Below are 17,354 nucleotides of genomic sequence, written 5' to 3'. Positions count from 1 at the left end.
TTTCATGAGTTGTGTCTCTGGTGGGGCACCCCCGAGGTGGATCTGTTGACGTCTCGGCTCAACAGGTGCAGAGGTTTGTGGCACGGTCATGGGATCCTCTGGCGGATGCCACAGACGGACTGCTGGCCTCCCTCCTCTCAAGTTTCTGCTGAGACTCTTGCGCAGGATTGAGGCAGAAGGGATTCCAGTCATTTTGGTGGCTCTGGACTCGCCTCGCCGGTCTTGTTACGCCAACCTGGTGAAACTCGTTGTCGATGTCCCTTAGAGACTACCTCTTAGGGAGGATCTGCTGTCCCAAGGGCCGATCTTCCATCCTGCTTGGCCCCTCCATTACGGTCTCCATTACCAAATCACGACCTCAACTTGGTGCGCTCAGTTCTCCAGAAGCCTGCCTTTGAAAATCTTCAGGAGATTCCTCTGCTTGCGCTGTCCCAAAAGGTGGCCTTTTTGGTGGCAATCACCTCTGCAAGTAGGGTGTAGGAGTTGGCGGCGTTATCTTGTCGTTCACCTTACTTAGTGTTTCACAGAGAGAATGTTGTGCTTCATCCCTGTCCATTGTTCCTTCCAAAGATTGTCTCTGGTTTACATTTGAATGAAGACCTTGTGTTTGCCTTCCGTGTCCCAGGCCAAAACATCTTAAGGAAATTGCTTTGCATGCCCTGGATATGGTTCTGGCAATTCGGGTGTACCTGGCAGCTACGGAGTCTTTTCGGAAGTCAGACTCCCTATTTGTGCTCACGGATGGGCCTCGGAAAGGACAGCCTGCTTCCTCTGCGACCATTTCTTGATGGATCAGACAGACGGTGACTCAGGCCTATTTATTCATGGGTCAGTTTTCTCCTTTCCCGGTCAAGGTGCACGCTACTCGGGCGCTCAGTGCTTCTACTATGGTGAGATTTAGAAGTTGGGGGGGCCTGGGGCACTTTAGGTTCTGAGCTGAGGGCCCCTCATACATTGGTTTACATTTTCAATGGCCGTCACACATTTTTAAAAATGCAGAACACAATGTCATTCTGAGGTCATTAGTGCACACATACGCAAAAACCTTCTATAGCACTCTGTGTGGTTCGCTTAGGTCGCCAAAATTCATTTTTACAAACCATGCAATGTACCAGTCCAGAGTAAAAACTTTAAAGATGACCAGCAAAACATTACTTCCCAAGATGCATTTAATAAAGTAATTTTGATTATATATTTTATAATTTATTAATATGTTTATTTTTATTTAATATAAATGTTTATATTGTTTCAAATTATTTTTGTATAGAGGGAGGCCCCTTCTGTCAGGGGGCCCAGGGCAGTTGCCGGTGGCCATTTCTGTCGGGGGGGCCCAGGGCAGTTGTCCCCTTTGCCCCCCTTATAAATCAGGCACAGAGCATAACACCAGCAAACCTAATTCCAATAACAAACAACTCTAACATTCTCCAAACCTTACATGTTTGTTTTTTCAGTATCTTGTTTCAAGATAGGACTTTACCCAGCATGCCTTCCATTTCCTGTATTACACGTGTTTCCCTTCAATAAAGATTGTCTTTGCACATGTGTCTACTCCACAGAGTATTACAGTACTCTCCATTGCAGCTTTACCCCAACACCGCTTCTTTCGCCTTCTTACTGTCCCTCCTCTGCTCCTCTTCCCTAATGTTTTGTCCTTCTCCTGTTTTCTCCACCTCTTTCCACTCTTGTTTTCTGTGTCTCACCTTAATTATTATTCTCTTTCACCTCCTGTATAAAATTGTTGAATCTTCTGATCTAAACATTTAGTCACTGAGGCTGCTCTAGGCCCAGACACCCAGAAATAATGTCTTAGGATAGGATCTTTTACACCCACTATGCTCCTTCTGACCCAGTTTTTACTGCCTGATCTCTTCCCTTCACAATCTGCCTTTCTGTCTTTCTTCTTTCCCCTGCCTTCTGTGATATGCTCTCGCTACCTCCTCTCTCGCTCATACTAACCACAATCTTGTCCCACATGCTGTTCTACTGTCCTGCTCTCCTCACAGTTCATCCACAATCTGGTCCCAGTGATCTTCTATTATGTACTGCCCGCTGCAGTGTAAAGGAGCAACCAATTTAAACACACCAGAAAGAATGTTTTTTTTTTTTTTATTTTGGCTTTGTTGTTGGCTACACCTAGAACTATGTATTGTTTACTTTTACATTTCAGGAATGCTGTTAGAATATTTACTATTGTTATTATTCAGTAGTGTGAATTTACTGTTTAATTTTAGTATGCAGATTTAAATCGAAATATGGACGCATTAAATGCATGGAGAAATGCCACTATTCTTAAACCGAATCACAGTTTGGCTTGGAATAACATGATCATACTGCTTGACAATACAGGTAGGCTGTTTATATGATGTGTTTTGTGGTAAAAGAAAATGTTTTGTCTCTGTGTAGAAAAGCTCAATTTAAACAGCTAAGCAGGAGATAGCCAATAACATAAGCTGTCAGCCCTTGACTTTAATGAAGTAAAGTCACCAGGGCCCCCTAGAACATTTCAGCATTGATATACAAATCAAATCTTCCTCCAAGCTTTGCCATTGTATGGATCGTCATAATATAATTGAAGCTGCTATTATTTTTTTCTCTATCGTCCATTGACATGCGCAGCTCTTATGCTTCTTATACCATAGGGTTATGCTGCCCCTTACAGGAGTAGTACTAGGCAGGGAAAAATTCACTGACATGCCTGCAGGGGCTGTCCTTCACGGCATAACCCCACACACACTCTGCCACAAGCCAGTTTTCTGGCTGCCTTGTGAAGGAGTAGGACCTAGGTTTCCTGCTGGGACTTCTGTCTGTTTTTTTGTTCTTTAAGAATTTGTGGATAATAGGACCCTGTTTTCCTAAAAGATCCCCCTGGCCTATCAGGATCTCGGCCTTGCCCTCCCTGCTCCTGCATGGGGGCACTATATTCGGCGCCTGGCGCAGGAGGGGGGGGATATACAACGGTACCTTATCCTGTGGGGTCTGTTTAGGTAGATCCCTGTTGTCGCCTTGTATCTGGGTCCTGACCGCATGGCAGCGTTCGGCCACCTTCTGAGGTGTGGGCATCGGCTCCCTGTGTGTGAGGTGATGTAGCCATTTTCCCTGGGCTTCCTATGCAGTTGTATTGGCGCCATTTTGTTGTAGCCTGGAGCTACACAGGCAGTTCGGGCTCTTGTGGATTTGTCACTTCCTGTGAAATCGCTTCCTCTCAGTTCTCAATGCTGCAGACGTTGCTGGTTCTTCTGTGAGGTGATACAGTATGGGGGTCATTTCTGGGCATTCTCTGTGCACTCTGCTACCTGCCGCTGTTTAAAGGGTAACTTCGAGTACAGCGCGATCGGGCGGTGCGGACCGCGATCGCGAATTTAACCACTTTATCACCGGAGGATTTTGCTGTCTTAAGTCCAGGCCACTTTTTGCGATTCGGCACTGTGCGACTTTAACTGACAATTGCGCGGTCATGCGAAGCCGTACCCTAACGAAATTTACGTCCTTTTTTTCCCACAAACAGAGCTTTCTTTTGGTGGTATTTGATCACCTGTGTGATTTTTACTTTTTGCGCTATAAACAAAAGAGCGTAAATTTTGAAAAAATAACAATATTTTTCAAGGTTTTTTACATGAAATTTCCCCCCAAAAAAATGTAAAAATCAAAATTTTTTAAAATTTTTGGCCAATTTGTTTTCTGCTACCTATGTTTGGTAAAAAAAAATCACAATAAGCTTATTTTGATTGGGTTGCACAAAAGTTATTGCGTTTACTAACTAAGGGAAAGATTTCTGTCATTTTTGGTGTTTTTTTTTTTTTTAACGAGCAATGGCGGCCATCTGCGATTTTTTTTTTTTTTTTTGCGGGACTGCGACATTGCGGCGGACAGATCGGACCCTTGACTGACATTTTTGACACTTTTGGGGGTACCAGTGACATTACTACAGTAATCAGTGCTATACATATGCACTGTTACTGTAAAAATGACACTGGCAGGGAAGGGGTTAATTTTATTGGAGAGGGAGGGGTTAATGTATGCCTGGTGCTTACTAACGTGTGTGGGGGGAGGTGACTGAGTGACACAGGGACAGATGCAGGTTCAGCTATGCTGAACCCTGCAATCTGACCCTGTCTGTCACTTAAGAGATCCGCCCGCTTTGTTTACACAAACAGGCGGATCTCCAGACTCGATTCCCCGATGATCGGCCCGACTCCCGCTGTGACTGAATACAGCGGGAGCGAGCCCCCGGCGGCGCGCGCGCGCCACCCACAAGGGGAGGAGTCCAGCGACGTAGACCTTTGCCGCAGTACAGTCAACGGGACTGGTCGGCAAAGTGGTTAAAGGGGCAGTGCACGTTTTCTTGTCACATTGCAAAATGGAGTCCCAGGAGGTAGATTCTCCATCAGACCCCCTCAGTGCGCCTGCCGGTATGTCTGGCTCGCAGTCCATAGTTTTTTTTTTTTTGTTTGTTTTTTTTTCTGCAGCATTGTAAAGTCTGGCATCGAAGGTTGATATTGTCATAAAAACATGTTGCTAACCAAAAATGGCCGCTTCCTTCTCTGTCTTCTGACTCAGAGACTGATTTGGTCACGACGGACTACCCCCTCCCTGAGGGATCCCTGTCCTCACATTCGGATTGTGAAGAGGACCTGTCCTCAGCCGCAGTGCGGGAACGCGCTATGGGGGAAGCACTGATTTCCGGTAAGGGAAACTTTACAATTGACTGAGCCCACACAGTCAGGAACGTGGGTAGTTTTGGCTGCCGCATAGCCCAGAAATCTGGTCAGGTGTTTCCTTGTCCCGAGGCCTATCACGATATTGACAATGCCTAAGCGATTTAAATGCGGTTATCCTTTTGCTGACTCGGTCTTCAACTACTGGACAGTGCCACCTAGGGTGAACCACCCTGTTTCCAGGTTTAATAAATCTACTGTGTTACCCGTGGAAGATTCCCTGGCCTTCAAGGACCCGGTGGACAAACGGGTGGAATCCCTTTCCCGCCACCTCCATGTTTTGCCAAGTTCGGTACAAAAAAACGATCTTGGTGTCCGTTCTGGTTTTACAGATGGTAACGGTATGGATTAAAGTGCTTAGGGGTAACTTGAAAGCTGAGATAGTTCCCCGACCTTGATTGAACTCACGGACCAGGCGGCTCAGGCCCTGGTGTTTGTGTGATGCGTAATTGGACACGGCCCCTCTAATTGCCAGATGGTCAGTGGTAGGGATTGCCATACGCCTCATGGTGTGGCTTAAGAGTTGGTTGGCTGTCCAGGCTTCCAGGAGGCCTTAACAGATCTCCCCTTTCTGGGTGAACGATTGTTTGGAGACTCCTTGGATTAGTTGATAAAAGGCTTCACGGAGGGGTAAGAGTACTCTTCTTCCCCAATCCTCCAAAGGCAGTTTTTTCGTGTCTCAGGGACACAAGAGAAAGGTAAACTGTTCAAGGCCTCTGGAGGGAGCAAAAAGGCTTGGTCGGGTAAGCCCAAGACCAGTCTGTCTGGTTCGGCAGGCAAAGTCCTTTTCTGCATGAAGGGGCGCCCTCACCCATTTCTGGGGTGGGGTGACATCTGCGTTTCTTTCTGGAACCCTGGATGGCCTTGATCCGGGACAAATGGGTTCCCGAACAAATTCGTTCCAGGTACAAGTTAGAATTCGGTCTCGGCCGGTACACAGATTTTTTTCCCTCACATCTTCGTCTGTCTCTAGATCGCTTGAAGGATCTCAGGGAGGCAGTGCAGGACCTCCTTGCACAAGAAGTGATTGTGTCTGGTCCCTCGCAGGACCGATTTTCAAGGTTTTTATTCAAACCTGTTCACGGTGCCCAGGAAAGAGGGCAAGGTGCATCCTAATTTGGACCTCAAGTCTCTGAACCGCTTTGTGCGGGTGCAGTAGTTTCGGATGGAATCCGTTCGGTTGGTAGTAGCGTCTTTAGATCAGAGGGATTTTTTAGCCACAATTGATATCAAAGATGCGTATCTGCACATCCCTATACCCGAGGGACACCAGAGGTATCTCCATTTTGCGGTGGTGGAGGAGCACTTTCAGTTTGCGGCGTTACCCTTCGGTCTCCCCTCCACTCCCAGAGTCTTCACCAAGGTTTTTGGCCCCGGTGTTGGCATTGCTGCGCAAAAGAGGGATTGCGATCCTAGGATATCTGGACGATCTCCTGTTGAGGGAAAACTCTCTCCCAGCTTTGTTGGGCAATCTGTCAACCACAGTTCAGACCCTTCAAGAGTTTGGGTGGATCATCAACTTCAAATAATCTGCACTGACCCCGTCGGTGCGACTGGATTGCCTGGGACTAACTCTGGACTCTGTGGCGAGGGTCTTTCTTCCCGGGGACAAACTTCAGAAGTTGCAGGGAGAAAAGGGATCTCTCTTCTCTATGGACATGCATGAGAGCTCTGAGTCTGATGGTGTTGACCTTCAAGGCAGTCCCATTCGCTTAGTTTCATTCCAGGCCTCTGCATAAGGAGATCCTTGTCAAGTGGAACAAGGATCTACAGTCCTTAGACAGAATATGTTTGAGCCACTTCACGAGGTCAAAGCTCTGTTGGTGGCTTCAGTCGCCTGCCCATAGGGCAAGTCCTTTCTGGGGATGGTGGTCACCATGGATGCCAGCCTGTCTGGCTGGGGCAGGGTGCTGGATGACCCCTGTGCCCAGGAAGTCTGGTCAACAGAGGAGTGTTCTTTACTGATTAATGTTCTGGCACTCAGAGCAATCAAGATTTGTTTGATCTATGGCCAAATCGACTGCTCGGTCTCCCGGTTCGGATCCAATCGGACAATGCCACGGCTGTGGCCTACATCAATTATCAAAGGGGCACAAAGAGTGCCCGGGCGGCCGAGATTCTGATGTGGGCAGAAGGATAGGTTCCGGATCTCTCCACAGTTCACATTCCGGGAGTGGAGAATTGGCAAGCAGATTACCTGAGTCATCAGGTTCTTGTTATCCAGAGGTATTTTGTCTCCTGTGTGTTCATTGGGGGACCCCGGAGGTCGACCTGTTTTGTGTCTTGGCTACACAGAGGTGCAAAGATTTGTGGCCAGAGCTTGAGATCCTCTGGCCGACGCCACAAATGCATTGGTAGCTCATTGGAGCCAACATCGGCTGATTTATACTTTCCCTCCGATACAGCTGTCAATATGAAAAGAAAAAGGGCGCCAAGTCACAGGGATGAATGTATAACAGAGCAATTTTATTATATCAACTTACGTGTGAATAAAGCAAGATCAGCCTATGTGGTGTCCAATGGGAATCCCCACAGTGAAGTCAGGTGGTAAGTTGCGGGCTGTAGGGTCCAGATGGCGATTCTATGTAACAGGGAGAACACGATCCAAGCACTGAGCTGCAATCTGCAGATAGCACAGGCTCCCTGGATGGGCAGCCGCGCTAACGTCCACTGATGCCCGGAACCGGAAGTGATATAAAGTTGATATAATAAAATTGCTTTGTTATACATTCATCCCTGTGACTTGGGCGCCCTTTTTCTTTTTGTATTATATGCCTGGAAGGAATCCCTACCTCTTGAGGAGCTGCTGGTCTAACAACACCCCCTCTTTTTTTGGAGTCTTCTACAGCAGAAGGATTTGTTGCTACTATAGACAACATTGACTGAACATTCAGGACTCTTGCATGAGGTTTCTATACATGTTCCCCCCTGTGCCTATGGTGTTTTATTGATTGTGATTTCATTCATGCCCATCTTTCCCTATCATAGTTCAGTGACATAATTTATGCTTTTAATTCCACCTACAGTGTGGTCTTCCCCATCCTGTGAATACAGTGAGCGCTGATTCACTGATTTAGGTCAGTGGGTTTTTTTCTTTTGTTGTCTCCGATACAGCTGTTGTCGAGGCTTCTCCGCAAGATGGCGGTGGAGAATGTTCCGGTGATTCTGGTGGCTCCAGACCGACCTCAGCGGTCTTGGTACTCAGACCTGGTAAAGATAGTTGTTGTGCCTCCCTGGCGGTTGCCTTTGAGGGAGGACCTGCTGTCTCAGGGGCCGATCCACCATCCTGCTTTACGGTCGTAGGCTTTAACGGCATGTCTGTTGAAGGCAAGGTGCAGGGAGAGTCTGTGCTTTCTACCCTGCTGAGGGCTAGAACAGCGACATCCAGAAAGATTTATCATTGCACTTGGAAGATGTATGTTTCATGGTGTGAATCGCAAAATTGCACCCTTGCCTTTTTTTTCGGTCACTAGGGTCTTGGCTTTCTTGCAGAAAGGAGATGAGCAACGGTTGGCCTTGGGCATGATTAAGGGCCAAGTGTTGGCCTTGGCGATGTACTTTCAAAGCCCGTTGGCTGCTAATACCTTAATTCTCCCTTTTCTTCAAGGGGTGTGTCATATGGCTCCTTCGATACGCTCCCCCCTTGCTTCCATGGGATTTTACTTTGGTTTTGTCTATTCTTCAAAAGCCTCTTTTTGAGAATATAGGGACATATCTCTGCCTTTGTTAAATCAGAAGGTTGCCTTTTGGTGGCTATTACTTCTGCTCGCAGAGTATCGGAGTTGGCGGCGCTTTCCTATCGTTCGCCTTATTTGGTCGTCCACAGCGATAGAGTGGTTCTCAGACCTAATCCGATTTTTCTTCCTGCTGTGGTGCCTGATTTCCATTTAAATGCAGACATTGTTTTGCCTGCAATCTGTCCTAAGCCTAAGCATCCCAAGGAAATTGCCTTGCACTCTCTGGATGTCGTTCGGGCGATCAGGGTTTACCGGTTGGCCACGGAGTCCTTTAAGAAATCAGCCTTTTTTTTTTTTTTTTTGTCCTTACTGAGGGATCTCGTAAGGGTTTGGCTGCGTCTGCTACGACTATATCCAAATGGATTAGGCAGACGGTTGTACAGGCTTATTCATTGAAGGGTCAGGTTCCTCCTTTCCCTATGACAGCACGTCCTACCAGAGCGCTGAGTGCCTTTTGGGTTTTTCCTCATCGGGCCTCTGTTACTCATGTGTGTAAGGCGGCGACTTGGTCGTCCGTGCATACTTTTACAAAATTCTACGAGGTATTTTTGCTGGCATCTTCGGATGCATCCTTTGGCCGCAAGGTTTTGCAGGCTGCTGTTTAAAGAGACTTGTTTTTCTCTTTCAGGGGTTTATAGTTGCTTTCTATGGGTAAGCTCCTGTGGTTCCTGGTTGAGCTTTGTTACCCAGTTGGCTATGTTTAGCCTTTAGAAAAATGTTACCTGTTTTTTATTTTTTGTTGCGTTCTTCCCGCCCCTCATGCTTACACTGCTTTGGGACGTCCCTATGGTATAAGAAGCATAAGAGCTGCGTCTGTCAATAGACGATGGAGAAAACTGGATTTTTGTAAGAACTTACCGTAAAATTATTTTCTCTGAAGTCTATTGACAGACGCAGCACCCACCCTCTGTTATGGGGATTGTTTGTTTTTTCTTTTTCACTGCTTGCTACGAAACTGGTTTGTGGCACAGTGTGTGTGGAGTTATGTCGTGAAGGACAGCCCCTGTAGGCATGTCAGTGAATTTTTTCCTGCATAGTATTACTCTTGTAGGGGGCAGCATAACCCTATGGTATAAGAAGCATAAGAGCTTGCTTCTATCAATGAACTTCAGAGAAAATGATTTTACTGGAAGTTCTTACAAAAGTCCAGTTTTTTTTTTTTTTTTCTATGTAAGCCGTGCATGATGGTTATCATGATGTTGTACAAAAGGTGGTTACAGAAGCAACCTTTTTGGACATCTGCACTATGTATTAGGTGCAGGTGTGTTTGTTTAAAAAGTTGGTACTAGAATGCTTACTATAAATGTGGTAAAAACATGGCAGTTTTTGGAACCTTTCCATCAGATTTTTTTTGGAAAAAAAAAAAAAGATTGCACAAATAAAACTCGCTCACAGCATCTAGTGTAACTCGTGATTTGTATTGTTTCTCAGTTTTGAGCACCAGACCATCAAAATTGCCATGGAACTTCTTCAAACCACCCCAAAACCTAATCAAAAGCTATTTCTGATCAATTTTCACCTCCATTTCAGTTGTTTGGTTGCTGAAAACAGAACACACTCTACACTGGGAAACAGGTTTCTGTGGACTATCCGCTTACATTTAATTGTTTTCTTTCAATCTGACAGAAAGCTGAAATAAAGCTTCCAGAATTGACACAACACTATGAACATTCGGTTTCGACTGGCCACACGTGGCAATTTATGATCATAGAGTATTCAAATTTTTCATTTACATTTGATCAGATTTGAAACTCTTTTGAAGACATAGATGGGTTTCAGTCTGCCTGCATTAAATTAGATTGAATGTAGTGGAAAACTCTAATATCTTTCAACAAGAATGACTTTTTTTCAAATTTAATGTCATTTTAATTAGGTCTTTGAATAAAATATTGAATTTTCAGATATGATAGTTCATGTGACTGTTTGATCCACTGTCATGTAATAGATTATAGAGATTTCTGATATGGTGGTGAATGCAGCTGTTAGATACACAGCAAAAAACCTGATGTGAAATTGTTTTAAATTGTTTATACTGTATATAGCTAAAATGTTTTACCCTAATTGTACAGTACCAGACACAAGCTGAGTATTCATAGGCCCTGGGTTATAGGCTCGTACCGTCAGGTGATTAGACAATGGCAAAGCTTTTAAGGACACCCCCCAACCCCACTCCATGAGTCCTCATTTAATTGATAATGCCCTAAGGTGATGGGCCTTATCACTTATAGAGACGTCACTCTTAGTTTAACTACTTTATTTATTTTATCTTTCGATTCTTCAAACAACACTGTCTTCTAATACATTAATAGAAGCAGTGTATCCGGATTAGTGTAGCCTCTGCAAAACTTTCGGGGAAATTCTGTAGTGTTGCTTCAGTCACTGTATCCTGCATGGTACACATTTTTATGGAATCCTGAAGACCACTTCTTGGATATGCCCACCGTGACGGGTGAAGCCAAGATCCTACGTATATAGGGACCAGCAACGTGTACTGGTAAGACCGGTTTACCCTGTATCTTTGTCTATTACTGTTGGTGAGTACTCTACAGGAGATGACCCTCCCCCATAACAAAATAAGATGCAGGAGAAATCTAACAGAAAACTCAGGGGAATATTCACTTTGTCAAAGGACCCACGGCTCTCAACCTCTGTTTTCTCACCCCTAGACTCCTTTACTCCTAAGGTTGCTGTTTGATGCAATATGCTTGCCAATGTTGATATGCTTACTTCTGCTGTGTACAGAAGCCTAGGTGTTTTTGCACTTAAATCTTCTCCATCTTGCCTCGTTTCCTTGGGTACAAAGAAATATGCTAAATCTAAGAAAATGTTCCTCCTTCATGAACAAATAGAATGGGCAATTTATGATGACTGGGTCAATCCAGAAAAGATTTTCACTCCTCCTAAAATTGTCAAGCTCTATCCAGTGGAAAAGAGTTCCCTACAAAGTGCCCTGTTCTGATCCTGCCCTCTGTCTCATTGTATTAATTGAAGATGTTCCTTCATTTAAAGATTCTGCAGACAGGATGTTTGAAACGCTCTTAGGCTTCATGTACACTAGCCTATACTGGCATCTCCTAAACTTGAGTTTAAGAGCTTTGGCAACTTCATAAAAGCCTTTGTGACAATGTACACATAGTATATGTAATTTTTTAGTAGAGTTTAGGAGCTTCTACATTTAGGTGAGCTTCAACCTCTCTCTCCTAAAAACAGAAGAACCAGGTTCAGGATAGGAATGTTTTGACGCCCGTTCGCAGAAAACCGCGAAAGGCAGCAAAATCCCAGTGCCATTTTTAACTCCTTTTCCCACGGCCCCGGTAAATGTAGGTTAGTGCACATGAAGGCTTAAGCTAGGTCCACATCTGTGCAGGTGATTACTGCTGCAGAAATGCAGCTGTTCCAGCAGATGCAATCACCTGCACAGAAAAACGCAGGAGCTGAGTGTGGGTGCCGTTAATGCTAATGGCACGCCACACACACTGGAAATCGCATCTGCACTGGGAACCACACTGCACTTGTCATTCCCGTGTGAGATTTCTGAAGTGGTGCAGGGACCGTTTCCCTGCATTTCAGGAGGCACGGCAACCCGTTCAAAAAAGATCTGCAGATCTACACAGATGTGCACCTAGCCTCAAAAGGATCTCTTTACACCTGCAGTCCCAGCTCTACAACCAGCTATTGCTGCGATTTCTGTCTGACAAATTGCAGCTAACTGTACTAGTGCAATGAACAATCAAGATCTATATTCCAGGGCTGTACTTTATAGCAATTACCTTATGATCTACTCTTTTGTCTTCATGCCCTAGAACAAGTAATGACACAAATTTCCACAATGGCCCTAATCTCCATTCCCATGCACAAAATTTATGTGGTTTAAAGCCTGGTCAGCTAACGCTGCCTGTGAAAGTTGCCTGACGCGTATGCCCTTTGAATTAGGTTGCCTCTTTGGTGAGGCAAATTCATCAGACAAATTCATCAGAGATGTTACAGGAGGGATGTTTCTTCTCCCACAGAAATTTCAAACCCATCCCCTAGAACCCTCTCCCACTTCAGAGGCCGAGCACCTCACTGCTCTAGTCAGGCTTTAACTTCAAAACCTAAATTCAGCATTTTGCCGTAAGACTTGGCCTGTCTACCAAGTCTCCCCCAAAGCCCTCTTCCCAGTGGCCCATACTGTAAAATCCTTTTCTCTGATGTTCATTGACGAACACAGCACCAACCCCTCAATGGAGTTGTATTACTTCTGATACTGCTTGTAACAAAACTGAGTACCTATAGCAGAGAGGGGGAGTGTATACTTCCCAAGACTGCCCATAGGCATAGTCAAGTTATTTTTCTGCCTAGTGTCCTACTCCTGTAGGGGGCAGTATAACCCAGTGGTCATAAAGCGAGGAGCTGTGTCCGTCAATGAACATCAGAGAAATGGATTTTTACGGTAAGTTAAAAATCCCATTTTATCTCTAACCGACTAAGCTAATACTTTTTGTATATTTTTATTATGAACATTCAAATTGAATTTCAGCATGAAACTAAGAAGAAAACAATAACACCATTTCACTTCCTGTATTTTTCTATAAAAATAACTGGGGGTGTGACATATGTGAGAAAACCGGTGCTGTTAACATTCTACTAGATTTGTGTGAATTTTTTTTTTTCCCATTTGAGAAGCCTATTTTTACAGGAGATCTGTTTAACAATTTAGCTCAGTATTACAGTTTAAAAAAATACTTCTTTTACTGATGCTTCAGAATTTACAAATCCTTCATAAATTGGGGCTTATATATACAGTAAAACCTTGGTTTGAGAGTAACTTGGTTTGAGAGCGCTTTGCAAGACAAGCAAATTTTTTAAATAAATTTTGACTTGATATACAAGCGATGTCTTGATATACAAGAAGCGTCATGTATAAAAAAGAAGAGAAGAGCCTCTAAAGTGTAGCAATATGGTTACATTTAATGAAGGTTCAATATTTAGCAACTCACATGGTTGATGATTAAAACAGGCACATCTAAGTATGCAGGCATCTGCGGTAAAGCTGTCCACATAGACCATCCTCCTCACCGCCATCTTCATCAGCCCTTCCCTACTGCAATCCACGAGTGATTCAAAGCCTCACTTTAAGATCACTCTACTGCAGGCTATTCTTCCCAGTCACGATTGCAGACTGACAGTGGTGAGAGCCGGTGGTTCAGAAGATGGTGTATGTGGACAGCTTTACCCCAGATGTCTGCATACTTAGGTGTGCCTATTTTAATCATCAACCATGTGAGTTGCTAAATGTTGAACCTTCATTAAATGTAACCATATTGCTACACTTAGAGGTGCCTCTCATCTCTCTTATATTCTGTAGCTCTGCTATATTTTGCTTCTAATCCCCTTGGGAAGGCTGCATATTGTGGATGGACATTTTATGATTACACAACCTATCACATTGCTATAATCTTTGTATATAGACTATATAAACTGAAGGACTTGTGGAACGAATCATCTGAGGTTTCCATTATTTCTTATGGGGAAATTTGCTTTGATATAAGAGTGCTTTGGATTACAAGCATGTTTCCAGAACAAATTATGATCCCAATCCACGGTTTTACTGTACAGAAATATCCGTGTTTCTATATATTTTGGTAAAGTGACCTTTTTCAGTCTTAGTTCTGTCAACTTGGTGATTTCTAACTTAATATGTAGCATTTAAGGCCCCTGTCACACATGCGGACCGTTTTTCTGTTTTTCATCCATCCAGTGACGGATGAAAAACACACATCAATGCATCTCAATTGAAAAACCGATGTAAGTGGATGATCATCCATTTACATCAGTTTACATCTGCAAACATCCCTTTTTTTTTTTTTAACCACTTAAGCCCCAGAGGATTTGGCTACTCAAAGACCAGGCCCCTTTTTTCAACTTGGCACTGCGTGACTTTTAACTGACAATTGCGCGGTCATGCAATGCTGTACCCAAAGGAAATTTACGTCCTTTTTTTCCCACAAACAGAGCTTTATTTTGGGTAGTATTTGATCACCTCTGCGCTTTTCATTTTTTGCGATTATTAATAGAAAAAGAGCAAAAATTTTGAGAAAAAATTACATTTTCAACTTTGTCTTTTAAAAAATATCCAATATACTCAATGTATGTCATATATTTTGGCCAAAATGTATTTAGCTACATGTCTTTGACAAAAAAAATCGCAATGAGCGTATTTTTATTGGTTTGCGCAAAAGATATAGCGTCTACAAACTATGGTGTAAATACTGGAATTTATGCAGCTTTTACTTTCTGACTACCTATTTCATTTCATGAAGTGCTAAAATGGCAGGGCAGTACAAATCCCCCCAAATTACTACTTTTTTGAAAGTAGACATCCTAAGGAATGTCCTGAGGCATGTTGAGCTCATTGAATATTACATTTTTACCACATATGTGAGACTTTTTGGGATCATGGTTTAGGAGGCCCTGAAATGTCAAGACACCACAACCCCCCCCCCCAAATGACCCCATTTTGGAAAGTAGACACCCCAAGCTGTTTGCTGAGAGGCATGGTGAGTCCATGGAATATTTTATATTTTGCCACAAGTTTTGGGAAAATTAAATTTTTTTTTTAACACAAAGTTGTCACTAAAAGATACATTTCTCACACATGACATGGGTATATGTGGAATGACACCCCATAATACATTCTGCTGCTTCTCCTGAGTATGGGTATACCCCATGTGTGACACTTTTTGGGAGCCTAGCTGTGTACGGGACCCCGAAAACCAATCACCATCTTTAGATTTTCTAATGGCGTAAGTTTTTGATTTTACTCCTCACTACCCATCACTGTTTTGGAGGCCCGGAAATTTCAAGATAGCACAAAACCCCCCAAATGACCCCATTTTGGAAAGCAGACACCCCAAGCTATTTGCTGAGGTGTGGCGAGTCCATGGAATATTTTATATTTTGCCACAAGTTCCGGGAAAATTATTATTATTTTTTTTGTTTGTTTTTTTACACAAAGTTTTCACTAAATTTTATATATTGCTCACACATGCCATGGGTATATGTGAAATGACGAGTCCCCTCCCACTGCTTGTAAAAGCAGTCTAACGGCCAATTATCCGCTAGGATTGCTTTTACATGTAAGCTGACCGCTGGCTGTAAAAAACGATACCAAGATGATGCCTAAATCTGCAGGCATCATCCTGGTATAACCACTCAAAAGTCCAGCAACGTACCAGTACATTGCTGGTCCATGTTTGGCATATAGTGTAGGTTTTTTTTTTTTTTTTCATGCAGCCTGTCGGCTTAACGAAAAAAAAGAGAACCTAACCGAAATCTCCACAGGAAAATTGTGTAGTATACCCACCATTAACCGCCCAAACATCCAAACCCACCTCTTAATGGCGGGTATACATGATAAATATTCCACATATACCTAAAGGTATTTTAACTGCAGTGGTGAAATCAACCTACCACAGCGCTGCCATCAGAGGTATCCATATATGCTGAGCACAAACTCTGTTTGTTGTAGAATATATAATATCAGTGTGGCAGCCGACGAGTGCCTGCAAGGGAAACAGGTTAACAAAAGAATGAAAAACAAAGTACATTAAAAGTACAGTAGGAAGAGTAGAAGAACATAAAAATAACTGAGACAACTGTTTTTGGCTTTTTTATTTTATATTTTTTTTTGTATTTTTTTTTTTAACACTTTTTTTTTGTAAATTGCAACTTTTCAGCTTAGGGTCTCTCAAAATGTCGATAGCCATCGAACATCTTTCGAGACCCTGTGTTAGTGTGCCCTACACTATGTCGTGCTATACCCTACACTAATACCCCACTAGTGTGTGGTAGCGCTCTAAACATTCCCCGATGCAGAGACCAGGTTGGTCAGGACAGGTGGGACAATAATAACGGGTGTCACGCCTAAATCCGTGCCTGCTACAGACACGACATCTTCTTTGGGGGAGTCGTGGACACAGAGGGGTTTCTCCATTACGCCATTTGCCGTAGTGATTTGGACTGTCGTGTCTGCGTGAAGGGAGGACAGAACGAAAACATTCCGTGTATCCCTCCACTTCACTGCAAGCAATTTGTCCGTTTTCAAGCATGCTCTCTCCCCCTGACTAAGACGGGAATTTACAAGCCGTTGGGGGAAGCCCAAGATAAGGTCGCGCTGTGCCACATGCGCCAATTCGTAATTCTAGCAGGTGACTAAATAGTGGCTCGCTTGTGTAAAAATTGTCCACGTACAAATGGTACCCCTTTCCGGATGAGATTGACACCAAGTCCCAAGCTATCTTACCGCTGCTCCCTATGTAGTCTGGGCAGTTGGGGGGCTCCACAAAGCTATCTTTCCTCGTAGACCCGGAAACTAACTGTATAGCCTGTGGCCCTGTCACAGAGCTTATACAGCTTGACCCCATATCTGGCATGCTTGCTGGGAGATACTGTTTCAAAGCAAGGCGGCCAGTAAACTTAATCAGAGACTTGTCAAGGCAGACAACTTGTTGGGTGGGGGGTAAACAAGGCTGCAAACCGCTGATTGAAGTGGTCTACGAGGGGCAGAATTTTGTGGAGCCGATCATATTCAGGGTCTCCCTGAGGAGGACAGATTTCATTGTCGTTGAAATGCATAAATCGAGAATTTGCTCGTATCTCACCCTGGACATGGAGGCAGAGTACACCCACATATGGTTAATTGGGCTAGTGGACCAATATAGCCGCAATTCACTCTTTTTGGTTATGCCCATGTTGTGGGAAAGGCCCAGAAAGGCTTTAAAATCGGAAACCGTTATAGGTTTCCAGCCGAATGGTCTGGCAAGGGGCGAATTTGGGTTGGCGGCGATGAATTGACCAGCGTATAAATTTGGTCCACAATAGTTCTGAAAAGATCTTCCGTGAAGAACAGCTCATAAAAATT

At 43.9% G+C, this 17,354-nt stretch overlaps 1 protein-coding gene across 2 annotated transcripts in view; it reads left to right on the top strand.

Annotated features, from left to right (window-relative positions):
• TMTC4 (transmembrane O-mannosyltransferase targeting cadherins 4) overlaps positions 1-17,354 on the top strand; it is a 275,325-nt gene that overhangs the window by 198,358 nt on the left and 59,613 nt on the right. For both annotated transcript variants that reach the window (XM_082248518.1, XM_082248519.1), the window contains one exon: positions 2,232-2,346. In XM_082248518.1, the coding sequence (XP_082104644.1) occupies positions 2,232-2,346 (115 nt within the window). The remainder of the gene's footprint in view (positions 1-2,231; positions 2,347-17,354) is intronic.

This window comes from Pelophylax lessonae (assembly GCF_965119305.1).
Source record: "Pelophylax lessonae genome assembly, chromosome: 2".
Taxonomy (NCBI): Eukaryota; Metazoa; Chordata; class Amphibia; order Anura; family Ranidae; genus Pelophylax; species Pelophylax lessonae.
This window is presented reverse-complemented; position numbering and strand designations above follow the sequence as displayed.